Genomic DNA, 26,063 nt, shown 5'->3' with positions numbered 1-26,063 from the left:
GAGCATCTGAACACCTCCTCTGGGCTTTGTGATGCTGGGCAGGGGGTGTGCTGGGGCTCACCCCTGTGCACAAGTAAGAGCTTCCTTTAAAGTCTCATCTTGCGTCTTTAAAGACCTCCTGAACTCTGCACATCTTACTCCATCACATTTCTTTAATATGAAAATGTTTCCTTCCTTTGTGAAAAACAGATGCTCTAGAAAGAGGCGGAGTTCATTCTGTGGCTTCACTGATGCACCCCCGCGGCCAGCCCAGGGGCACCTGTACCCTGGTCTCGGAGGCCGGAACCTAGGGGTACCATCTACATCTGTTTGAACACACAAATCAAACTCCAGCCACGCCGGCAGCCATGCAAATGGACAAGAGGCAGGCGTCACACTTCTCATGGTCCCAGCTTGAACAGGGGACCAGAGATGCCCCCAAAGGGCCCCCGGCCCTGGAGACAGCAGTCAGGCGCCCACAACTCTCTTCTGCAGACCCAGCCACTCTCTTAAGATTACCTCTCCCCTTTGGTCCTCCCCCAACCCAGGGAAGCAGCATCCCCACCATGGCAGGCTGGATTGTTACAAATCCTCTTTAATAATCAGTCATCTATGTTTTACAGAACTGTACACAGGGCCCCTCCCCACTCCCCTACAAGGCACAGCCTTACCCACCCATTCCCCGAGGGACAGAGGACAGGAAAAAGCATCCTCTAGCTTCCCTGGACAGCTCAGGGTCCTGCAGAATGCAGGGCCAGCTCTGTACCACACCCAGAGGGTTCACCCGTCTGATTCCCTAGGCGGCCCAGGGCCAGTCCAGACCCTCTGGCCCAGGCAGCCCCGCTCCAGCCCAGCTCACCTAGGCACCGCTCCCACAGCACGGCCCAGACTGATCTGAGCTGCCCGGGTGGGGCTGGCTCAGGCTGGGGAAGGGGTGCTCTCCTCATGTCAGGTAAAGCCCCCCGCCCCCGCTACCTCAACGAAAATGTGAAAACCGAGGACAGAAGCATCGTAGTGGAAACAAAGTTGACCCACGCAGTGGGCAGTCACCCGACAGCCCAGGGTGCCTTATCCACCCCACCCCCAACTTTTTAATACACTTCCTCCCGTACAATATACACAGCCCCCAAGGCAGGTAGAAACCCAGCCCACCTGTGCAGGGAGCGTTTTCTCGGAGTTGCCAAGACAACCCTGGCAGACAGTGAGCCGAGGAGCCACAGAAGAGCGGGGGCTTAAGGCTGGCGGCAGAAAAGCAAAGGAGAGGGGTCCAGGCCCCAGGACGCCCCCCACTTCCAGCCAGCACAGGACGGACAAGGGGTCTTGGCAGTGAGGTGGGAGGCAGGCCTGGAGGGGGAGCCAGGGAGACCCCTAGGAGCCCTGAGGTTGGGGGACAGGCAGGGAGGTGGGGACAGCGGCCGCTTCAGTACTTGGGGACCTTGCTGTAGTCTTCGGAATGGACGTGCCGGCACAAGGTTATGGAGAGGAGCATCCCCAGAAGCTGTCGAGGGAGAAGGCGAGAGTCAGAGTCAGGCCGGGCTGCCCGGGTCCCCAGAGGCCCCAGGTCAACACACGGGACTTGACCTGGATGAAGCTGATCCTCAACTAGAGCCTCAGGACCAGCCTGTGATTCAGGCGGCAGAGGGGCCGGCGAGGGGCAGTGGTCAGGCCACGCTAGCCGCAGGGCCTCTAGAAGCTGATGAGCCTCAACCCGCCCCTCCCCGCACTGGACGTCTGCAGAGCAGGGACGACCTGGGAGGGCAGCATGGGGAGGGTTGGAGGGGATGGGACCCAGACCTCGATGACAGCGACGCCCACACACACGCCAAGGATGATGCCCAGGTTCTCCTGCAGCCAGGCCTGCACCTTCTCCATGCAGCCCTACAAGTGGAGAACACAGCCACGTCACCCCGCAATGGGCCACTTCACCCGATCACTCAGAATCACCAGGAGGGGCCACCCCCAGCCTGGAGGGCCGGCAGAGAGGGGTCTGGGTGTTCCTTGAACGGATACATTGGTGAATACATAGATGAGTGAGCCAGGGGGACTGAGGGTCTGAACCCACTGTGCACCGAGCCCAGCCCTACCCGACAGCCATCCACACACCTCCTTGTACACAGGCCACTCGTCGGGGTTGTTGCTGCTCTGGGTCCCATTGCCAACGGGGGCCTCGCAGAAGCCCGTCTGTGGCAAAATGCTGCTGTCGTCCTTGCTCTTGTTCTTGCAGGAACAGGGGTAGGTGATGTTGATGCGATTCATGAGCTCGGCATTTTCTGTCCAGTTGTAGAAGCTGACCCAGCCGCAGCAGTTCACCTGGGCAGAGAAGGGGACAGGCTGTTCGAGTCCATCGCCCACTCAACTGGGGTCTCCCTGGACAGGAGCTCAGATCTGCCCCTTCCAGCTCCCCCCAAGCCTGGTCTCAGCCAAACCACCAGGATTAGAGTTTAGGTTTCACTTTGGCATTTGTGAGCCACAAGGGATTTAAAGGGGCTCTCAGGATATACCATAAACTATGAAAACAGGAGGAAACAAAATCAGCAAAAATATAAAGCAGAGCAGGAGGGACGGTCAAGTTGGAAGAAGATGGTCAAGGTATACGGGACGTGAGGCGGGCAGACAGCACACGGCTAAGAGTTTGGGGGCTGGAGTCACGCTACCGGGTTCAAATCCCATTTCTGCCACCTACCAGCTACTCAACTCTGATCAAAGTGCTGACCTCAACTTCCCCATCTGCAAAATGAAGGGAACAAAGGTTCCTAACTCGGTCTGTTATAAGGACTAAATGAGACGAGGCAGGCAAGGCATCCATCTCAGGTTGGAGAGCACGGTAATCGCCCGGGTAAGGCCAGTTCCACTTTTCGGCTCTGAGAACATGCTGGAGCTGAGGTTTGGCTCTGAGCTTCCTGGTTGCCAGAGTGAAAGGGGAGACACGGTACATCCACCTTTTTAGAGGAGAAAATGCTCTAGTTCCTGAGGCAAAGAGTCTTTCTGGGCTCCATGGGGGCTCATGAAGAGGACCCCGAGAGGCTTCAGATCACATGTGGGCTTGAATTCCCGACAGGACTGGGACCTCAGGGACTACGCCTGGGCCGAGAAATGCCCGTGGAAGGCAGAGCAGAGCCGGGGGAGGGCCCTTTCCATTTCTGGCCCTACCCTGTGCACAGGCAAGCCGCTGCACTTCTCTGAGCCCCGATTTCCTCACCGGAGAATGGGGTGATGACAGCCACTCTGCTAGGGCCCCCGGGGAGGCTGAAGGGCTAGCATGGGAGAGCTGTGTGACACCTTGCCCAGCGCGAGGTCGCTTCCCCACCTGCTTCCTTCCTATCTCGGGTGGGAAGTCCCTGACCAGCAGCCCGATGGCCAGCAGAGGGCGTGCCAGGCTCGCTCAGGCGTTCTCCGGCTCCAGGCAGTTTCTAGTCTAGGATTTATTTTTTATGTTGCAGGTGCCTGGCTGCCTCCTCTCCAGCAAGAAAGGCTGGCACCTCAAACCTCTGAGGGCCACCCACAGGCCCTCCCACACCCAAGCAAAATGAGGCAGCTTGCCTTGGTCCTTCGACTGCACCAGGCAGAGCCCGGCTCACCAGGAGCCCCGGCACTGACACCCCCTGTGTCTCAGTGGTTGTGCGTGATGATTAAACATCACCACCCACCTGCCACGTGATAAGTGCCTCGGGCTTCATAAACTCATCTCACGTGAGCATGGGTCAACAGTCCCGTTTTATACACGAGGAAACGGGCTCAGAGAAGGCCTGGCCGGGAAGTAGCTGAGTTTTGTATCTCAGCCCTGGGAGCCTGACTCACCGTCTGTTTTCTTACCACCATGCCAAGCAGCATCTGACAGACGTCAAATCACCTAGAGGCCCTGCGAACTGCAGGAATCCCCAAGTCAGTCCACCACCTCCCATGACGGGGTGCTCATCACCTCCCCAGGGACCCAAGTCTTCCTCCCGGCTCCTTGAAGGGTGACACTTGTTCATCCTGGGACACCCCGCTCCCTTTAATCTTAGCAAAGGGTCTCAGCCACTGCGGATCAAACCAAAGGTGGCATGCAAAGAGTCTTCCTGTGTTCCTGGAGCCCTCCAGATGACACAGGCTCCCTGTGTCACCAAAACTCTGTGAAGCACACAGGCCAGAAAGTGTCACCCTCCCTTCTTCACAGCTCAGATGATGGACATGCCCATGTTGCCGGGACAGAGACCCATCTCTAGTCTCCACGCTCTCCTGGTGTCAGGCTTTCTTGTGCTGTCCTGTCTCTGCCCCTCACATCCCACAGGTCTCCCCAAAGGCAGCCGGAAGGCAGTGCCGGCAGGTCCTAAGTGACTGTCGTGTGCAGGGCCCTCTTGCGACAGAGGGGGAGGCTGCAGCATGGAGAGGGCGGCTCATGGCCAAGGGCACACAACATCTGGGACCACCAAAGGGGGGCAGTTGGGATCCCATCACTGAGGGCGCTTTGCGTGTGTGCTGATTGGTTCATCATCGAGGCGGGCTGGGAACCCAGTCAGTCCGTCAGTCAGTCGTAAGTTGTTTCATCCATCAGTCTGTCATTCATTCATTTAGACAATCCGTCAGTCATTCTGTCAGTCAGTCATTCTATCAAGCAGTCAGTCAGTCAGTCAGTCAGTCAGTCAGCCAGCCAGTCTCTCACTTTAATTGAGGTGAAGAACACACACACACACACACACCCCAAAGTGTACAAATTCAGCTTGATGAACTTTGCCACCCATATTGGCATAACCACCACCTAGACCAAGATTTGAATAGAACACTCCTTTCACCCCTGAGGGTTCCCGCGGCTCCTCCCCAAAGGCAGCCTCCACTCGGACCTGCGGCAGCGTCTCAGCTCTGGCACCCAGTTTCTTTTTTTTGTTGATCAAATATTTTTATTTTAGGAATTTAAGGCTAATCGGTAGTCAGAAATCTGACAACATACTTTATTATATCAGCAACTCATAGAATCATTTTCATAGATATGGAAGTTTTCAATAAACGTTAACTTTCATTCCCAATTAAACTAGAAGTAAAATGGAAACAAGAGGATTCCTTGGGGCTGTGCATTTTAGCTGACAACCATTATTTAAAAACTTAAGCTTTCTTACCTTTATGATAAAATACAAGGATTCTGAACCTGCTAACCAGCTGATAGCAAACAGCTGGCCCAGTAACCACATAACTTTCCAGAGAACTAGTTAGCCAGACAAGTTATCCTTTAGCTCTTACCACCAAACTCTCTTATGTTACAAAATGCTCAAGACATTCTGCAGAATGTCACGGCACCCGGTTTCTTAACCTCCAAGGGGAGCTGCCAGCACGCCCCAGTCCGGCTTCAGAGGAGAGGGTCGAGGGCTACCCCTGCTTCTGGCCACTTGGGGACAGCCCTGGAGCAGCCTCCAGTGCCCGGGGCCCCTGGGCGAGGAAATGCTGGGGGTGGCAGGAAGTGGGGCTGCTCAGGAGCCCTGCCCCCAACAGATACACACTGACACTCAAACCGCTAACATCGTCTGTCTGTCGGGCACTACCAGGCCCACAGACGACCAGCCACAGACACACAGACACACAGAGGCCAGTCTCCCATGTGCCCTCACCTGAGCCTGCACGTAGTCCCAGGTCTCCTGAAGGCTGTCCTCGTGACCATCCGTGTAGTTCTGAATGAGCTTGGTCACGATGCTGCCCATCTCCTGCTTCAGCTGCAGAGGGGACAGTGAGGACCGAGGTCAGATTCCCTGAAACCCGCACCCCACCTCTGGTCATATGTGCTTAAGCCACGTCTCCCCCACTCCCCCCAAACACTGGGGACATGCTCACAGCTCAAAAGCGTTTCGTCACCCATTCCAACCAATTTTCACTTTCCTGGTACTTCCTGGGTACCTTCTCCCCCGGTCACCACGCTAAGCCCAGTGTGGTCAGGGTCAAAAACTCCCACCTGGGCTTCCCTGGTGGCGCAGTGGTTGAGAGTCCGCCTGCCGATGCAGGGGACACGGGTTCGTGCCCCGGTCCGGGAAGATCCCACATGCCGCGGAGCGGCTGGGCCCGTGAGCCATGGCCGCTGAGCCTGCATGTCCGGAGCCTGTGCTCCGCAACGGGAGAGGCCACAACGGTGAGAGGCCCGCGTACCACACACAAAAAAACAAAAAAAAAACCCTCCTACCTGACCGTCTCCTCAGCACTCAGCAGCACATGACCCTTTAGATGGGAATCTGTCCACGTCACTGCTAAAAACCATCCAGGGGCCTCTCACCACGCTCAGGAGACACACCACTGTCTTCTCAACAGCCCACAAGGCCCTACACCATTTGGCCCTGCTCTTTCCAGACTTCGTGTCCTCTGATTGTCCTCCCTCTATTTCAGTTACACAGGTCTTGCTGTCTTTGTGCGAGGCATGCTCCTGCCTCAGGGCCTTTGCACTTGCTGTCCCCTCCGCCTAGGATTCTGTTTCCCCAAATATGAATGTAGCTGACTCTTCCATTTTCTTTACAGCTCTACTCAAATGGCACCTCCTCAGAAAGACCTTCCTGGACCACCCAGAAAATGTCAGCCCTTCTCTGTCTCCTCCAAGACCCTCCTTATCCTACAAGGGGAAGCATGATATATTTTTCTTCATAGTCTCGTCATTACCTGCTCCCCTGTTTCCAGGATTTATGGTCTCTCTCCCCCACTGGAACATCAGCTCTGCCGGGGCAGGGACTGGGTCTGACCCAGCCTGGTCAGAGTAAGTGTGTAGCGAGCACGGACAAGGGACGCGTTTGTAACCCCGCCACCTGCCCCACACCAGGGCCCCACAAAGTTTGCATCCCGCCTGTGCTGGGACTCCAGGGCCCCCCATGGAGGAAGAGAGAAGCACCTGCTTTTCACTAACCCCACAGAGAAAACAGTCATTTACAGTGAAGGCAGGCGCGGGGTGCAGAGATCAAAGGGCTTCAGCCCCCAAGGCCTCTTACTGGGGCTCTGAATAGAGGATCTCATCACGGCAGCTTTTCAGGAGCAAGTCAGCTGTGCAAGGGAGGCAAACCCGAAACCAGCCTAAGAGCTGCGGACACGCTTCCCTCGGCCCAGAGGCCGGGCCCCACCTGCCGACTTTGCCCAGGGGCCTCCCCGGGTGCCCCAGCAGGGACAGGCTGGTCATGGTCACCTGCTGTCCCTGCAGAACCCTGGGGCAAGGTGCCCGAGAGGGGTAGGGGCACCGAAGGGACAGCCCCGTACCTGGTCCTCTGCTGCTGAGAAAGAGGAATTGGGGAGATGGGACAGGTGCCTCCAGGGGGGCGCTTACAGAGCCTGGCTCAGAAGCCCGTGAACAGGGCTTCCGCCAGCTCCTCAAGAATGCAGCGCTCAGAGAACCCACATCCTCCAGACCGACCTTCGAGCTGCTGCGGGCCTGGCTCCCCGCCCCACTCCCTTCACCAGCCCTGTGAGACCAGCCCCACCCCCAGGCAGCCCCACCCTCTGGAACTGCTCTCTGCCCCCTCCCTTTCCATAAAACTCTTAGCGAAGCATCAATACTTCTTTGATATCACGCACACGGAGCTCTACAATTTGCAGAGCTTGCCTGTCAGTAACGAATCACAGCAGCTGCCACTGACTTTGATCTAACGCTTATTATTACCAGCGCCACGCTGAGGACTTTTAATGCAGTGTTTCACTTGAATCCTCTGAGCAGACCTATGGCCCAGGTACTGACCTCGTTCCCTCATTATGGAGGTACAGAAAACGAGGCCCAGAGAGGTTAATTAACTTGCCCAAGGACTCACAGCCAACATGTGAAGAGCTGGGGTTTGGACCCAGGCTCTTCTGATTCCGGAACCCAAGTTTTTACCCATTAAGCTCTATCGGCATTTAAACCACATGGCCGTACCTTGCAGCAGGTCAGAGCAGTTTTAAGGAGGGCCCAGAGAAGCTCAGTGGTTTGCCCATGTCACACAGCGGGGGTTGTCTGCCTGCAGAATCTCAGTCTTTTTGCCCTGACTGTCTCTGCTCCACCTCGACTCCCCGGTGAGCAGATGATCCCTGAGGCATGGAAAGGAGGGGGTCCCCAGAGGCATGTGCATAGACAGCCATCTCCCCACATCCTCCCACCCACCCTCCCCCACCGACCTGGGCTCTATTTATACTCGGCATGGTAGCCGCAGCAGCACAGACTTCCCTGTTTCAGGCCCCAGAAACGAGAAGGTCATGGAAGCTGGGTGGTTTCCACTGAGGCTGGGTGGTTTCCATGGAAACACCACAACCATCCTCCAGCCCAGAATGGGGCTGAGGGACACGACTGGGCCACGGGGACCATGGCTGCAGGGGCTGGTTCAGCCTGGGGCGGAAGCACATGCCCAAGAGGCGGTGTCAGGAGCCCAGGGAAGTTACCCTGGCAACCAGGCCATTCCTGAGATAAGAAGGAGCAGGGAGGGAGAGTGAGAAGACACTCACCATCTCACCTCATCCCTGCGGCAACCTCTGTGGTTTCTGCCTGCCCCACAGCTACTCTCCCTTCTTGAAACAGCAGTTCCCTTGCCTAGCAGTAAGCACCCCTCAATCCCCCCATGTAGCTGGGAAGCCCTGCCCCCTCGCTGCCATGGGCAAAGACCCAGGCTGCCACTTAGTGCCTTCCACCCCCTGACCACAGTAAGCTGTCTAGGGATGGGCATGTGACCCGAGGTCACACACATGGGCCCTCTAGTTCTGCTAATCTGGTGGGATGAGGGCCTGAGCTGTTGGTGGCCACCCCAAGAGCCACTGGGGATAGCTGGCCTGAGGAGGGAGCCAATGGAGGAGAGCAGGGCCGAGCATGGAGAGGGACAGTCTTGGTGGCAGCCTTTAGAAGGCTGGATCCAGCTGAGCCTGCAGCCAGATCTGGCCAGATCTGGGTTACTTTCACATGTAATAAAGAGTCTTGCCCAGGAATGGCCGCATAATTTACAACCCAGTGCAAAATGAAAATGCAGGACTCCTTATTTCAAAGTGATTACGAATTTCAAGACATCAAACCAAGCACGGCACCCTTCTAAGTGTGGGATACTGTGTGGCTGCTCGGGGTACACACCCAGGAAGCCAGCCCTGGTTCTGCCCAATACCATCCTCCCCACTTCCCAGAAGAGAAAACCAAGGCTCAGATAGTGAGAACAACTTCCCAAGATTAGACAGCCGGCAAGCAGACGAGATATGACCATAACCTGCCATATGCAGCTCTGGAGCCCTGAGATTCTAATCACAGCAAGCCACCCACCATCTCCACCTGGCCTGAGATCCTTCCATCCTCTGGCATGACTCTCTTTCCCCCAACCCCATGCTGTGCTTTTATGTCACCTTGTAGTGTGACTTTTCTCAGAGAGGTAGAATTAGAAGACACCTTTGAGTCCAACATATCAACCAAATGTAAGAATCCTCCCCATACTTTTCCACGCTCTGCTTAAATGCTCCCTGTGATGGGGACCTCAGTATCACACAAAATAGCACATTGCAGGTTGGGGAGGCTCTTGATACAAGCAATTCATTTTAAGTTGAGCCTAAATGACTTCTACCCATCAGTTTTTATCCTCCCTCTCCCTCCCAAGTCCCAGCTGGGACCACAGAAAACAAATCAAATTGTTCTTTCCCAGGACAAACATCATTCAGATATTTGAGACTCAACCACGTCCCCCTTTACCCCCTCCTCCCCAGGGTAAGTCTCCAGGCTCCTTTGATGGCTCTTTGGGATGGTGTTCAGCCCTCTCTCCATGCTCTAATGTGTCAAATTGCCTCTTACAATGAGGTGCCCCCATGCAATGTAAGGGACCCACACCTTCCTGTCCCCTGCCCGGTTTCCCACAGAAAGTGTTGCCAATGCTTTGAGGCTTCATCCTGAGATCCTGGCAAGAAATGAGGACCCTTTGCCCTGGTGAATGTGGAGGGGGTGGCATGTTTACTTTCAGTGACCATCCAAGTCTTTTCTGAGAGTCCGGCTGCAATCTACATAACCAGTTACCCCAGATTTCAGCCGGAGGACCACGTTGTATGCTCCCGGCCCCACCCCCATAGGCTCCCTGAGGGTGGGGCCTCAGTCAGGTATGGGAGCCACGCACGCAGGTGCTTGAGAGTCTCCGCCCATTGCTCTCCACATTCCTTTCCAGAAGGACAGCCTGGACGCCTTCTTCCCCCCTTTCCAAAAGGGAAGAGAAAGGTCACCATCGCCTCCCCCTGTCCTGGCTCCAGCTGCCTCCCTATGGCAGTAGAAACCCAAGCTAGTGGATCAGGAAGCTTCCATTGCAGGGAAACAGACATCTCAGATGTCTCACAGAGCGGCACTGTCCTCAAGGAACACGTTTTACCACGTGTGCACTCAGTCCTATGCGCATGGCTATTTGGCTACTTTGGGTTTCTTAGGTGGGAGAGGGAAGGAGGAGGGAGGGAGTCACAGTTCTCCTGGCTGGCCACCCTCTCTGGGGAGCACACAGCCGTCCAGCCCAGCCAAGGTCACCACCCCCAACCCCCGGCTCCCACCCAGACCCTGCGAGCCCCTTCCCTCCACACTCTCAGCCCTCAGACCTTCTGCACAAGCCCCTGATACAACCTTTCAGAGCCTCAGCGGTCTCACACATGCAGGTCAGTGGTGCAGCCTGCGTGAGTGCACCAAACCCAGCTCCCAGCACATGCTGGGAAACAGTTACAAGTTCACCTCCTTCCTCACTGACCTCCCACCCTTCACTGCCTGGAGAGAACAAGTCAGAATCCCAGAGTGTCAGAGCTGGGAATGGCCCAAGAGGTCACCTGAGGCTCAGAGAGGCTGGGTAACATGTTCAAGGTCACACAGCAAATAGCGGTGCGCCCCCCCCCGCAAACCCCAAACACAGGGCCCTGAATCCCAGACCTGTCCTTTTCCCACTAAACAGGGGCTAGATAGTGATCAGATGAGGAAACAGCCAGAGGACTCTTAACTCCACAACTACATCCTGGTTCCCACAGCCCTCGCTAATACGGACATTAATACTGGCGACAACAGGAACAGCTGCCATCTACTGGGCCCTCACTAGGCATTAGTGAAGTTAGTAATGGTGACAGTAATAATAAACGCTTGCAACGATGCCAGCAAACATCTGCTCTGCACCGGGCGGACACTATGCCCTTCCCATCTGTCAACGCTCTCCATCCTTGCCACCACGCTATCAGGTGGCCTTTGGGGCCAGTGGGCTCTGGCACTGAGAAACGTTCAGACTTTAGGAAGGGCTGGGAGCTATGTGTCACCCCCCAACATACACACACACACACAATCTCTCCCATTCATATTTCCCAAGGGGCACCTAAAGGGGATAAACCATGGCCATCAACAAGCTCATTTCCATTCCAGTTCCATTTTGCCACCAAATGAGTCGCAAATGGTATTTTTGTTTTTCAAAGTGTTTTTTGGACTTTGGAATCGCAGATAAATAGAGCAGACCTGTAGGATTACTGCCATTTGACAAAGGAGGGAACTGAGGCACAGAGAGGCTGAGTAACTTGCCGAGGGTGTCAGAGCAGGGCTCCAGCGTGGGCAGTTTGGTTCCGGGGTCCAGGCCCTGGGCCACCACTCTATATTTTCTACAAGCCTCGCAGTCTGGGTTCCCTGCAACCCTGGCAGGGGTGGGGGCCAGCCAGGTCTATTCTCCTCCATTGACAGACACAGAACCCACGGCTTGGAAGGCCTGTGCTTTGCCCAAGGCACACAGCCTCCCCTGTTGCTGCCCTGGGAACAGTGGCTGCTGGGAGGAAGGACAGATAACGGCCCTGGAGACCACCTCAGGGAGAGCCCAGAGGCTCAGTCCCTCCCACCCGCCCTGGAGGCCTGGAGAGAGAAGGAAGATCGGACCCATCGCCTTCCAGAAAGCCTGCTTCCTTCAGGCTCACACAAGTCCCACCTCCCCAACTGGGCCTCATCTGCAGGAATAAACACCACCAGGGCATGTTTAGTCTTCCACTGGGATTTACAATGCGCTAGGAAAGAAAAAATAAATCATTCATTCCAACTCGGGCGATCGAGTGGCGCCAGAACTTCCCCAGCAAAGCCAGGAAATTTCCCCCTGCTTTCCAGAAAACGAGGTGGACCAAGGTGAGGCCAGCTGGGGCTGCGGGCGGGAGGTGTGAGGTGTGGAGCCTGGGGGTTGCGGGGAAGCACAGGAGGGGACGGTGGGGTACCACGACAGACACAGCCTGGACTGGAGTCAGGAGAGCTGATTCTCCAAACAAGCCCTGCTCTGGGGCCGGGGGGTGCCTCTAAGGCATGGCTCCCTGTCAGCGGCCAGGCAGATTATACCAGCTCGAGGGGAGGAGCATGGAGTAGAGGAAGGCGTGGCCTTGGGTCGGAGGGATGGAGATGGAAATCTCTGCTCTGATGCATCTGAGCTGAGTGTGACCGTGGCCCAAAGTCACTGTTTTTCTGGGCCTCAGTTTCTTAAACTTGAAAATGCTCTCAACACTAAAACGTGCGCCAAGTGACTAGCTCAGCCTCTGGGACGTGGTTGGCGCTCACAGATGGGCACCATCTTTACTACTGTGAGATGGGGAAGCACAGGGGTGAAAAGGTGGACTGCCTGACACCCCTGCCATGTTGACCAGCTTCTGAGTCACAGGAACCGGCTCCCTGGGGCCCAGTTCTTAACCACTCTCTTTGTAATGTACCAGTGACTGGGTCCCAGAGAAGCCCCAGGTGCCACAGGGTGGAAATGAAGACCTAATCCCATAGTGCTTGCACTGGAAAAGTAGTTCCCCTTCCCTAAACACCGGCTTTCTGTCTGGCACCAAGCGAACTTCCTTTCATCTACTAAACTGCTATTTCCCCTTTTGCCTTGGCTGCCAGGAAGCTCAGTGTTCAAGTTAGCTCTCAGCTGCTGTTGAGTATGCTGTCCCCTAGCTTCAGGAACAGTGGCCTTCTTCTGTCTCAGTGTGCATTCGGATCTTTCTCATACTGATTTTAGTTGCTCTATGCCTATGTTGGAAGCCAGCTCCAATTCTCCTGGGAAACAGGCTGGGCGGATTATAAATAAGTAAAGCAGATTCAGGTAGGAACCACTATAATGAAAATTTCACCAGCATGAACCCAGAAGCCAGGCTGCCAGGGTTCAAATCCTGGCTTTGCCACTTACTAGCTGTGTGACCTTTGGCCCAGTGACTTAACCTCTCTGTGCCTCAGCTTCCACATCTGAAAATGAGGGTATTCATACCCGTGACCTCAAAGGCTTGCTGTGAGGAACGAATAATTAAATGCAGTACATGCAAAGCGTTTAGTGCCAGGCTTGTTCTAAATTCTATTAAGCATTAGTTGAGATGTTGCTGTAATGTTTTCTCAGCTTCGTTCCAAGAGAGATCTGTGGCAACTTGACCTTCAAGTGGTAAAATGTAGGAGATCACCTGGCCGCTGGCTCTGCCAGCCCAGTCAGTGGACAAGAACTGTAGCCCTGGAGGAAGGCAGGGTCCCAGCCTCAGCTGAGCCATGGGTGAACTCCGACTGGCCTCAGGGAGCCTGGGCTCTCACCTGGCCTGGCCACTGACCACCCTGTGCCCTCACCCTTCACCTGCAGGATGAGGATGAGGAGGTGAGGATCAGGGAAAGAAGGAACGTAAAGTGGCTAACACTGCGCCCAGTATCTGGTGTGTGCCGAAGAGGGATTAGGGATGAGGGGTTATCGTCACTACTACCGATGCTGTCGTTGTTATTCATCTCTCTGGGCATCTGCTTCTCTGCCCGTCAACGTAACACTTACACGGCAGAGCTGCTGGGAGGACGAGACAATGTGTATAAAGCTTCTAGAAAATACCACGTGCACGGAGTAGGTGCTCCACAATAACCGTGACAGCCACAATCGACTGGCAGGCCCAATAGCCAATGCCAGCTCCCTCCTCTCTTACGTCTCTGTCTTTAGAGCCTGTAGGCTGGATACTCACTTTCTCAGCCTCCCTTGAAGCTAGGGGCGTGTTAATAACCCAGACTGGGGGAGAATTTTGGGAGGCTTGCTTTTCTGATAAAAGGGGTGGCCATGGCTGGCACTAGCCCACTCCCTTTCTTCAGGCCACAGCAGTACAGATGTTGTACCTGGTGCTGTGGCAGCCATCTCGCGGCCATGAGGTGAGTGGCAAGATGAAGGAAAGCCGTCACAGTAAGGATGCTGAATAGACAGCCAGAACCAGGGCCTCCGAGCTTCCGAACCTGACTTCTGGTTCAGTCAACAACAAATGTCCTTAGAGTTGAAGCCCCAGCCTGTCTGATTTTTTATTCCTCAACGCTGAGTGTCTTCCCGCTGACACTGGAATAATGTTTTCATTGACAGTCTCCTCCCTGGGCCTCATCTGTGGATGGGGTGCCGAGAACTGTGCTAAGTGTTTTGCTAAGATAAAGATCATCTCACTGAATCATCACAGAAACCCCGAGAGTTAAATTTATTAATGTCCCCAGTTTACAGAAGGTGGAACAGGCACAGAGAGGAAAGCAGCTTGCCCACGGCCACACAGCTAGAAAGTGGTGGGATCGAGCCAAGATCTGGGCCCAGCAGCGACTCCACCGACCTGTACTGTCCTCTCCTCTAACATTCTGCCATGTGACCACAGGGGGCTAGAAGCCTGGGAGGCTGACCTGGCACCTATGGGTTCCCGGTTTTTCTTTTCTTGGCTGCAACGCATGGCTTGCGGGATCCTAGTTCCCTGACCAGGGATTGAACCCGCACCCCTGGCCGTTAAAGTGTGGAGTCCTAACCACTGCACTGCCAGGAAATTCCCCACCTATGGGTTTCTCTGTGACAACTAAGAGGCCTCTTGTCTAGCCCCCGTCCCAGGCCAACCCTGCCCCCCACCCCACGTGGCTGGTCCAGCCCAGGTCGGGGGGTGGGGACGAGGGGGGTGCTTACCTTGCCCATGTTGAAGTAGAATAAGACCCCAGCAGTCACCTGGGCGATGAGAATCAGGAGGAGGAAGGCAAAGTACTGGGAACACAGAGCAGGCACAGAGTCAGCTGGGGGCTCCCACCAAGTCCTACATGCCTCAGACGCCCTCACCCAGGCTGGGCCGGGGCTCTACTCAGGCCACTCTGGACGGGATGAGGGGGGCTGGGCGGGCGGTGGTGGAGGACCATACTCACCATCCCCAGCAGGCAGCGGACCTCATTGACAGCACCAATGCAGCCCAGGAAGCCCATGAGCATGGTGAAGCCGCCCACGCCGATGAAGACATAAGCCCCCGCCTTGAGCGAGGTGGAGGAGGTTTCTGCGGGTGGACAAGAGCATCCGATTCAGCCTGCCTATCTCGCCCGTATTAAGTACAAAACCGGGGCAGGGCTGCTACCAAATCCCTGCCTTGGGGTCAGGGCTCTGGGGTCAGCCATCCAGCCGGAAGCCTGTTCCTTCACCAGCTTTGGAAGCTGCCTCCCCTAGATGTGCGCCCCACCCCGCATCTATCCTATCCCCACCTGCCAACCGTCCCGCTTTCGTTTTTCTCCTCAGCGCTTACCAGGATTGAAAAGACTCTCGTTCTACCGGCCTATCTCGCTCATTGTCTGCGGCCTCCACAAGCCTGTGAGCTGTACGAAGGCAGGGACTCTAGTCCCTGCTGAACCCCCCACCCCAGAACTGTGTCTGGTACAGCAAAGTGCTGGATGAGTAACTGTTGAATGAAAGAACCACAGACTGGCAGGTTCCGCTGAGGCCACAGACGCTGAGGGCCTGCCTCCCTCCTCGTCCGTGACCAAATGCCGGCCTCCCTTGCCCACTCCCTAGGCCTCAGGGGCTTCACATGTGCCATCTCCCCTCTGCCAGAACTCTACCCAGTAGGTACCAGCATGGCCATCTCACAGATGAGAAAACTGAGGCTCAGAGAGGCACACCAGCATGGGCCAGAGCTGGGACTTGGAGACAGGCAACCCCCCCAGCGCCACACTCTTTGCACTGAAGCACCGGGCACGTGTACGGACACAGGCGTGATGCTCATTCATGTGTTCAGCCCCCAAAGATTTACCCGGGGCCCACCGTATGCCAGGGTCTGTGCCACCTGCTGGGGATACAGCCGTCAGCCTGCCGAGGTCCCCACGCCATGAAGCTGATGGGGTGAGGAGTGTCTCTTCTGGCTGTGTGAAGGGTCGGGAAGCTACTGAAGCCGGCTAAGGTCAGGGACATGGGCAGGGAGGGGCCAGGGTGGTGGGGGAAGGCTGGTCTGAGCAGGTGACATGATCGCTCAGCTGAGAATGAAGCAGTCAGCCGAGTGAAGAGCTGAGGAAAAGCATTCCAGGCCGTGGGAACAGCAGGTGCAAAGGCCTGAGGAAGGAGTAAGCTCGGCATGTTTGGAAAATAAAAAGGTCAGAAAGAACGGATCAGTGTGAGTGAGAGAGGAGTCTGACAGGCGACACGCCTGAGGCGGAGAGACGGGGGCCTAAAGGTGATGACAGAGCCCCCGGGGTAGGTGGAGGTCAGAAGTTTCATTGGGGCACTTGACCAGCATTTCCCAAGAATCCCAACGGATCACACAGGGAGAAGCTTATGTCCTTCTCCAGCTCCCCGGTGTGGGGTGCGTGGGGTCCCCTCTACCCTGAGGCTGTGACGCGCTAGGTGGACCAGGGTGGACGCGTCCCCCGGCAGGCAGGGCGCTGCGGGCTCTCTCCCCTGACAGCCCAGGCACTCCAGGGAGGCTGGCGTGGCACTCTCAGGGTGTGGGGTGTTTCCAGAAGGGGGCAGAACATCCCGGAGAGCCTCAGCAGATCAGGAGGACCTCTCAGGGATGCAGACTCCCGGGTCTGTCAGAGCCAGGCAGACTTTCCAGGAGACCGTCTGGAATCTGCATGGTGAATGTGCTTCCCAGATGTCTCGGGCACAGCCAGGGCTGCCACAGTTGCCCATCAATAGGCTGACTGACCACCATTCCCTGGGGGCACCTCAGAGGGGCTGAGATCCCCACCTCGACCACAGACGGAGCATTAGGGCCCTTAAGGAATAACGACAAAGCTGGAGTGTGGGTGGGGAGGAAAGTGTGATCCAGCTCCATCCACTTCCTGGGCACAGACAGAATGTTCTGGAGCTCAGGAAAAGCCCTGGCCAGCCCACTCCACTCTCAGGCACCAGGGGAGGGAGGCCCCCGCTCAGCTCCTCACAGGAGCCCCCAGGAGCCGGACAGAGGCCCCGAGGGGCTGAGTGAGGGGCTTCCTTTTTACTCCAGGCCCTCACTGCCCTGGCTCTCAGCCATCAACCACAGCAGGGGAAGGCCATCAAAGTTTGCTTTTCTTAAACTTCCTGGGTTTGGGTTCCAACAAGCCCTCCCAGCGAATACTCCCCCCATCAAAAGGCAAGTGGCACTGCCTGGAAATCCACTGTGTGCCAGCCCTGAAAAAGGCCCTTTATCCAAACCATCTTGCTGAATTTCTGCCGTGGCCCAATGAGGGTAGATCGGCACCTTGATCTGTCTGTAAGGGCCCAGAGGCCCAGAGCGGGCAAGAGGCCGCAGATGGGGCCCAAGGGGCAAGGCTGGAGGCTGAGACCCCCACTCGGGTCCTTCTCTTGGGAGGCCAGCCGAGCTGCGGTGTGGCGTCTCTCTTTTCTCAGAAGATTTCAATACCAGTCCCTGTCTTCCTCCTGGGTCTCAGGCTGGCCCTGATCTGAGCAACCTGACTTAGGAAGGAGTGGGGTAGTCCGCCCACTGTGCACCAAGGCCAGCATCTTCTTGGTTTTATTGGGCCTCGGAGGTACCAGCGAGGTGGGGAGGAAGTGGCCCAAACTGAAAGTGACTGAGGAGCACGAGAAGAGGGTGCCACTTAATCCCAGCTTTGCTGCTAGCAGGCTCTGACCCCGGGCAAGCCATTTTCTGGGCCTCTATTTTTGGCTCTGTGAAATAAAACTAGTTCCTACTTCTTAAAGATGTTCGAAGGTTCAGATGGTATTATAAACTAATTTAACAATCACTTATGTAGGGTTTACTATTTACTAGAAACTGTTATTAACTCGCCCCGTTTCTCACGATAGCCTTAGGACATACTGTCTGTTATTGTCTCCATTTCACAGATGAGGAGACACGGAGCGTGGAGTAACTTGCCCAGGATCACACAGCTCGTAGACAGCAGAGCCAGGATGGGAACCCCGGCTGCCCGGCTCCACGGTTTGTGCCCTTAACCACTGTGCTTGATCCCGCTCGTTGCGGTGTGAATGCGTGGCGTGGTGGAGAACACTGTGCTAGAGGGGATGGGGTCTCAGGAGCCATGCCCCCTGGTCCGCATCCCAGCTCCCTCACCTCTAGCTGTGTGCGTGCCCTTGGACAAGTTCCTTCCCTTCCCTTCAATTTCCTCCATCGTAAAATGGGGTTAGTAATGCCTAGCCCCACGGGCTCATGGAGAGGATTCAGCTGGTAAGGGAAAAGCCGTGCCATGCAGGCCTGGCACACAATAGGCCCTGGGTTCCCAGATCTGACCTCACTTGCCGTGTGACTCTTAGCGAGTCTTTTTCTCCTCTTCTCTGAGCCTCAGTTTACCCAAGGGTATAGTGACTGGGCTAGCAGATTGGTGTTTTTGAACCCTGGCTGCCCGGGGAACCCCTGGGAAGATTCTTAAAAACCTCAGTGCTGATTTGAAGTCAGATCCCTTAGGGTAGGGCTAGGCCTTGGTATTTGTAAAAGCACTCGGGTGCATCCAGGGGGCCTCTAAAGCTTGGCCAGCCTGAGGTTCTCAGCCCCGAACAGGGAGGAGCAGCAGGACGCCCCCGGAGCCCCAGTCAGGGTGCAGAGGGCACAAACGCAGTGGGCGGGCTGGGCCTTGAGACTTTGCCCCGAGATGCAGTGCCCGCTGGGTGTGGGCCACAGCCCAGGAAGCGGGAGCCTGGGCCGAGCAGGGCCAAGGAGGATGTGTCCCATGTGGGGAGGGCATGGGGCTGGAAACCTAAACCTTAGCCCCAGAATGGGGAGCAGTCCCAGCAGAAGTGAGGACTGACAGCCCCAGATGGCGTCGGAAGTGGCCAGAGGGTGGATCTTCCTTGCTTCCCTTCATGTGTGAGGGGAGGCCTAGCCCCCAGGGCCCCTCCATCACCCATCCTAGCCTGGTTCCATTTCATTCAAATCAAGCAGCTGTCATGGGCCTAAGTCCAAACCTGCTACCTCGGGCAGGGCAGCTGCTGGGAGGGGAAGTGAGCCAAGGTCGCACTTGCTGAGGGGAGTGGCATCTCTGTGCTCTGCTCTGCTTCCCTCCCTCCTCAGGATGTCCACTAGACGCTAGCGCAGCAAGCCTGGCAGACTTCCTGGTGGTGACCATGAGTAGATCGGAAAGGGCGCTCATCATCATCATTGGGCTTCTTTTCCTCCAGCTTCAAGAGTGAGACAAGGGGCTTCCCCTACCACGTGCAGCATTTAGGACCAAAGCTCTGGGGGTTCGAGTCCCACACCTATCCCTCAGAGGCTGGGTGAACTCGAGCGAGGGACGCTACTTCTCTGAGCCTCATTTCTTCATTTGTAAGGCAGGAAGTTGCTACTGCACAGGGCTGTTGTGAGATTAAGACAGTTTATCTATGCCAAATGCTTGGCCCCATGCCTGGCACATCATGACCACAAACGATAGACACTGGGCCCGGCACCTCCTCGTCAGCACACTTGCCTGACCCACCTGGCTGGTGCCAGGCACACAGTAGGCGCTTCACACATATCTGACGATCTGCCACTCCTGGCCCTTTTTCTGAACTAGGAAGGGGAGGGGCTGTTGGCCACGTTTTGCTGAGCAGGCAAATGGAAGAACTGAGGGTGTAAGAGGCTTTCTCAGGTCAGGGCAGAGGGAGGGGGCCAGGATGGAGAACAAGCCTCTCTCATCCCCCACCCAGTGTTCTCCAGACAACGGCAGCTTTGTTTGGGGAGGGAGAGAAAATTCCTTCTGGAAACCCCTGCAGAGAGGCCCAAGGCGGAGCGGTCAGCATGCAGGACCTGGGCGAGGCCCAAGGTGGAATGGTCAGCATGCGGGACCTAAGCGAGGCCCTGAGGGCAGCTGGAAAAGGGACCGGCGTTGAGGTTCAAGTACTCGCGGGAGCAGCCCTGCCTGCGGTCCCCGCCCCCTTTCAGAGGCAGCTGGGGCAGGCGGAGCAGAGGGGTCCTTACGCAGGACAGAGATGAAGCTGCTCCTGTCGGCCAGGATCCACACCCCGAAGCCCAGGATCACCGCGCCCAGGACCTGGAAGGAGAAAGGGGCAGTTAGTGGGGGGCCGCTCCCAGCTGCCCCTGCAGCCTGGCCGGGGGGACACAGGGGAGCTGCCTACATCCTTGTCCAGCCCAGGGATGTCAGGGTGGCCTCAGGCCCCGCACCTCAAGTCCAGCCAACTCCAGCAACCCAGACAGCAGGGCCATGAGTGGGGAGGCCCTCCTACGCCCATGTGTGGTCAACCTGAGCATACCGGCTCTGGGGGTGCAGCCTCCTGCCACGGGTACCCTCCTACTTATCTCCTGGCCCTGCCCCAGCCTGGGGGCTGGGAGCTTCCCCAACAAGCCAGGCTCAGGGTGGGGAAACCCTCGGGGGACATGACCGTCGGAGCCCAACCCGTCTTCCAGATCTCTCGGCTCCAAGGCCACCTTCCGCAGGAGGCTTCCTGACCCCCGGGCAGACTAAGGGGCCTCTACTGTGTGGCAACCACCGTGGGACCCTTCTCTAATAGCCTTTCCCTCTGGGTTTAACTCTGCCACTTGTCTCTCTGGCTAGACTGTGAGCTCCCTGAGGGCAGGGCTGGGTTGCATGCAGCTCTGTGGGCCTGGGCGCACCAGGTGCTGAGGGCCCCCGCGGATGAGCGAGTTCATGAACCAAACTGTGTAAAGGCAGGATTAGAAAAGCAAACGAATGGTGGTGGGGACGGGGTAGGGTGGCTGGCATAGGCCCAGGTATTCCCTGCCTCTCTTCCCTCCACCAGGGGGCAGACCCATAACCGGAGCTCACCTCCCCCAGCCAAGATCAGCCCAGCAAGATCCCATTAAGCCAGCCAAGGCTGGGGAAGGGCCTGCAGTCTGGGCAAAAGCACAGGTTCCCTTGAGGGGATGGAGGTGGGGAGGCTTGCATCACCCCATAAGTTTGGCCTTTCCCTGGGGCCTGGCCTGGGTCTACCTGGGGGATAACCCACCTTCAGGGTCCCAGCATGTCACCACCCACCTTTATTACCAGCCCTGGGTCCCCGCCTCAGCCATCATCCCGTAACCTCTGGTGCAAGAGCAGTAGTTACTGATAACGCCCTCAGCCTGGGATGAGCCGCTCGGTCCCAGGGGTTTATCAGCCTTGCTCTACAGATCTTAACCACCAGAGCTGGGACGCTGGGTAAGGTGAATGGGGCATTTGCCTCACATGTGAAAATTCAGGGGACACCAGAAACACTCAGGAACCAAGATAAATGAGTTTACAGCAATCAGTTTTAAGAAATGAAAATTAATGGGGGGAAAATAATCCATCATGATGAACAAAATATCAAGCTTTTCAATAAAGACAGGCTTGGTGTTCCTGATTTGTCCTTTTGAAAAGGAGCGGGGCCCCGATGTGATGCAGTGCCGTGCTGTTTCTGATCCCAAAGTGAGTGCCTCACTCGTCTCGCCCTGGCCCAGGTTTCTTAAAGACAACAGCAGCTGACGACCAGGAAGAGGAAAGCACAAGGACCTCCCCACATTTGTCCCCAGCCACTCACTTGTCCCCTCCTCTCTCCTTGTCAGATGGGCCCTGTTATCATCCTCACTTAACAGATGGGGAAACTGAGGTCCTAACCTCACCCGAGGTCACCCAATTCACTCATCAGGGGCTCCAAGTCAGGTCTGACTATACAGCTACGCCAGATGGTAGCACATCAGCTGCAGGGATACTTCGGGTCCGTCCCGGGCCTTAGCCTAGAAAGCCAGTCCCTGGGGAGAGGAAGTGCCCACCCGAAAGGGGGGCACCTCAGACTGCACAGCTTGCGGGGTGGAAGGTGGGCTTTACAGGACCCGGCAGTTAGGTTCCCAAAGACTCCTGAAGCCCTACTCACCCCAGCCTCACACCTCACAGCACAGCTGGCCCGTGGTCTGCCCCTGCCACCTCAGACCCACGTGGCGGAGCCCCTGTCCGCTCACCTCCTGCACTCACGGGGCAGGGCTGCAGGGGGAACAGTCCTCCCAAATAGAGAGTTCAAGACAGGGCAGAAACTGCCCTCTGGGCAAATATAATCCCAAAGAGAGTAAAATCCCAGACTTCCCAGCCAGGCTCCTCGGCTCGCCTCCCGGAATCCAGGGAGCGAAGTACCTGGCGCTGCCATTTCAGCTCCCCTGCACGTCTGATGACTATGGCCTGAGCGCCAGGTGTGGCTGGATCAGCGCCAGGCCACGGGACAGCCAGAAACGAGGCCAGGGCAGGGGGCCGACCAGACTGGGAGAGGAACCACAAAACCCCCTTTCTCTGTGAACCATGACTGGGGCCACGGGACACACCCCACATTAACCCACCCCACCCAGACCCACCAGAATCTCCCAACAGGAGCCAGGAGTCTCACAGCCAGCGTCCTACCCTCAGAATGGCCACGGCAGCCGCGGCCTCAGGGTCTCCTAGGATCTGAGAAAAGCTGAGGACAGGACAATTTTCTGGGGAGTTTGGGGTCTGGAGGGAGTGAAGGCGAGGGGGTACACGTGTACCCGCGTGCATGCATGAGCACACATGGCAACCAGAGGGATTCTGCCAGACCACGAGTTCAATCATGTAACCGCTTCCCACTGTGCATGAAACAAAGACCCAGATCCTTCCTGGAAGGGCTACGCGGCCCAAGCCCCGGAGCGGCACGCGCTGGCCCACTCCCCCTGTGCTGGACTTCCGCTCCTGCTGCCGGGACCCTGCTCTCCCCAGCCTCACACAGAACTCCAGGCAGCTCTTACTGACCACCCTGACAAGGTCAAGTGCCTTGTTATCTGCTCTCTCTTAGGGGCCATATCCATCTTTCCCATGAGCGCCTACAACTGCAATTTTATCATCCGTTGGAGTAAGCATTTGATCAAAGCCCATTACCCCCCAGAACATAAGCCCTGTGAGTGAAGAAGTCGCGGCTCTCCTGCTGGTGAATGTCTAGCCGGCACCCAGGACAGGGTCTGAATACACAGGGGTGTCAAAGACACATTTGGTGGAGAAGTATTTGTGAATGAACACACACACACACACACACACACACACACACACACACACACACACACAGAGTCTCCTCTCACTCTTTCCTTTCCCTCTCACCCTCCTGTGATAAAAGCTTCCCCTCTCCCCCACTACCTCCCCTCCACCACTATCCTGATGGGCCCCGTCCTGGGCCCCAGCACACAGGGAGTGAACACCTGCCCCCCAGGGCCCTGGAGTGGCTGGGAGGAGGCCAAGCGAGACCGGTCCCCAGAGCTCAGGCCCAAGGGAAGCTCTTCTAGGCTCTGGTTCCATAGGCGAGACTGGGAGCGGAAGGGACGTCTTGGCCCCAAACCATCAACCCCTCTCCCTTTCTCCATGAAGTCTCTACCTCCCTCCCTCCCACTGCATGGGGGGAGAGGGGGTGTCTGTGCCCTTGAACCCCAAGCCCTGCCACCTCCTAGGCTATAGCCCAGACTCCTCCCTCCAGTCCCTAGAGCCCCAGGGACAGAACCACAGGGCTCCCACACTCCCCACCCCACCCTGGCCAGCTGGCCCTTAAATCTGGGCCTCAGCCTGGGAGCCAAGTGCCTGCCAGGAAAGGCATGCCTGTGTGGGCAGCCACTTTTTTCCAGAAGCCTGGCCCAGCTGGGAGGGACCTGACCGCCAAGCTGGGAAACCCAGGTGCCCAGGCCCGGCTGCCATCAGTGGAGGGCCAGAGCTGCAGTAGGGCCCCAGTGCCGTCCTTGAGAGGGGAGCTGGGGTCGGAGCCAAGGTGGACGACCAGTAGGGCAGGCAACACCAGGGCTGTCCACGTGCATGTGCGTGTGCGTGTGCGTGTGTGTGTGCACGTGGGTGTACTTGTGTGTGCCAGGAACACACTTGTAAGTATCTGTGTGTTGGGTTAAAGTTATGAGGGGGAGTTTAGAAAGATTCTTTATTTTCCACACTTTCTATAATCCTATGTAACTTGTAATGTAAAACTTTTTTTTTCTACAAGAAATTCATGTCTGTTGTAGAAAATTTGGAAACTGCAGAGAAGCAAAAAGAATAAAACCCAAATTCCCAGGAATCCCAACACTAACATTTGGAAGTATTTTCTTCTCCTCTCAAAAATATTCATGTATGTGTACATTTTAAAAACTAAAATTGAATCATAATAAATATCCTATTAAAAAATCTGATGGGGCTTCCCTGGTGACGCAGTGGTTGAGAGTCCGCCTGCCGATACAGGGGACGCGGGTTCGTGCCCTGGTCTGGGAGGATCCCACGTGCCGCGGAGCGGCTGGGCCCGTGAGCCATGGCCGCTGGGCCTGCGCGTCCGGAGCCTGTGCTCTGCAACGGGAGAGGCCACAGCAGTGAGAGGCCCGCGTACCACAAAAAAAAAAAAAAAAAAAAAAATCTGATGTTTTTAACAGTATAGGGTGAACCAACACCATGAGAGGCCACAGTCCCCAGCAGCACTCCTTTGAAGGTCTCTCCAGGCCACTCTCCCCACAGCCCCACCCCATCACACACACTCACACCCTCACACATGCACACTCATACACTCACACACACACTCGCTCACACACCCACACCCTCACACCCATATATACTCACACATACACACACTCACGCACACACATAACCTCACATATACTCACACACATATATACTTACACATAATCTCACACACGCACGCACGCACACACACACACACACACACACACTCATTCCATCATCCTGGCAACTCCAAGGCAGGAGTCTGTCTTGCCAAACCAGAGAGGAAAATTGGGGCCCCAGGAAAAGCAGCTCCAGATGTGCACAGAGCTTATATCTGGGCGGCCCCGGGGCTCATGACCGGGTGACGCCTGCCAGGGTGGATCTGGGGAAGGACCACTGTGTCCTCACCCCGGCCCAGAGCCCAGCCTCCTCTTGCCCACTCTCTGGGAGCTCCAGGGACACCCCCCACCATGTGGGTGGGAGTGTGATGGGGGCAGTTGAGACCCAGACCTGTTAACAGGCAAATTCTTCAGAGCGGGTGGAGGAGGATGGAGAGTCGGGACAGGACGAGAAAGATCCCAGAGGCTCCCCTACAACTTCCCGATGAGGAGTCAGGGGATGCCCCGGGGGTTCTCCTTTCCCCACGCCCACCTCCGGCCCTGAGAGCCCGGGTGTGGCGGCCTCGGTGCTCCAGGAAGGGGGAAGGCTGGGGGAGCCATCCAGTGCTCTGCCATCCAGCCAGCTGGGAACGCTGGGAATCTCCTCACTGCTCCCACCTGCTTCCATTTCCAACAGTCTGGCCTCAGCACCCTGACCCCAGCCACACCCCACCACCATCCCCAGGTTGGAGGGACTTGGACTGGGACGTGCCCGGGAGGAGCATCTCTTTTGGAGGCATCTGGGTAGCACGGGTCATACTTACAAAGAAGAGCAAGTTGAAGAGGAAGAGGAAGTATTTGGTGACTTTGATACAGGCTGACCCCATCCTGCTGGTCCGGGAGCTCCCTGTGGAGAAGGCACGTCGGTCAGCGCGGGGCGGGACCTGGCTGGGGGCTGGGGAGAGGAGAGGGAATCAATGCTGGTGGGTACCCCAGACCCACCGGCCCCAGATCATCCCAGCTCACCCCCCCCCCAACTACCTCATGAGGTAGGTACTAAGGTCAGGTCCTGTTTCAGGGGACCCGGAGGCCCAGAGAGCTTAGATGACTGACCCAAAGCCATGCAGTAGGGTGTGGGGGGTAGGTGGCAGCTGGGGTCTGGGTCAGCCACTTCACCAGGGCTCAGCCTAGAGGAAAATTATGGAGGAGACCCTCAGGCTCCCTGAGGCCAGAAACCCCAGGAATGGCCACGGCCCTCAGGCCCCATGGGGCTAAGGGAGCCAGCACAGGCAGCTGGGGCCGAGACAGCTGGACTGGGACAGCTGTGTGGGCAGAGCTGGGCTGGGGGGTGGGGAGAAGCAGGTCACCGAGCAGACGGAACGGAGGGCCCAAGGCGTGGGCTTTATCCCTTCTTCCTCCTGCAAGGGTGCAAGGCAGTCCTAAGCCTTGTGACTCTCCCCTGTCCACACGGAGGTCCCCTTGCC

The 26,063-nt window shown here is 56.6% G+C and overlaps 1 protein-coding gene across 2 annotated transcripts; it reads right to left on the bottom strand.

Annotated features, from left to right (window-relative positions):
* Nucleotides 1–556: 556 nt before the first annotated feature.
* CD82 (CD82 molecule) lies at nucleotides 557–25,480 on the bottom strand. 2 transcript variants are annotated; one of them, XM_065882101.1, is made up of 8 exons: nucleotides 25,404–25,480; nucleotides 20,002–20,074; nucleotides 15,035–15,159; nucleotides 14,805–14,879; nucleotides 5,559–5,660; nucleotides 2,083–2,289; nucleotides 1,774–1,857; nucleotides 557–1,477 (listed from the first exon to the last, which is right to left on the bottom strand). In XM_065882101.1, exons 1-8 carry the CDS (start codon nucleotides 25,464–25,466, stop codon nucleotides 1,400–1,402), a joined length of 807 nt encoding a protein of 268 aa, XP_065738173.1. In that variant the 5' UTR covers nucleotides 25,467–25,480; the 3' UTR covers nucleotides 557–1,399. The 2 variants fall into 2 exon arrangements, with proteins under 2 accessions (XP_065738173.1, XP_065738174.1); XM_065882102.1 differs by lacking the exon at nucleotides 14,805–14,879 and having other exon boundaries at nucleotides 1,400–1,477; nucleotides 25,404–25,466.
* Between the last annotated feature and the right edge of the window lie 583 nt (nucleotides 25,481–26,063).

This window comes from Phocoena phocoena, chromosome 8 (assembly GCF_963924675.1).
Source record: "Phocoena phocoena chromosome 8, mPhoPho1.1, whole genome shotgun sequence".
In the NCBI taxonomy this organism is placed as follows: domain Eukaryota; kingdom Metazoa; phylum Chordata; class Mammalia; order Artiodactyla; family Phocoenidae; genus Phocoena; species Phocoena phocoena.
Note: the sequence above shows the minus strand (reverse complement) of the source record. Positions and strands in the feature narration are given on the sequence as shown.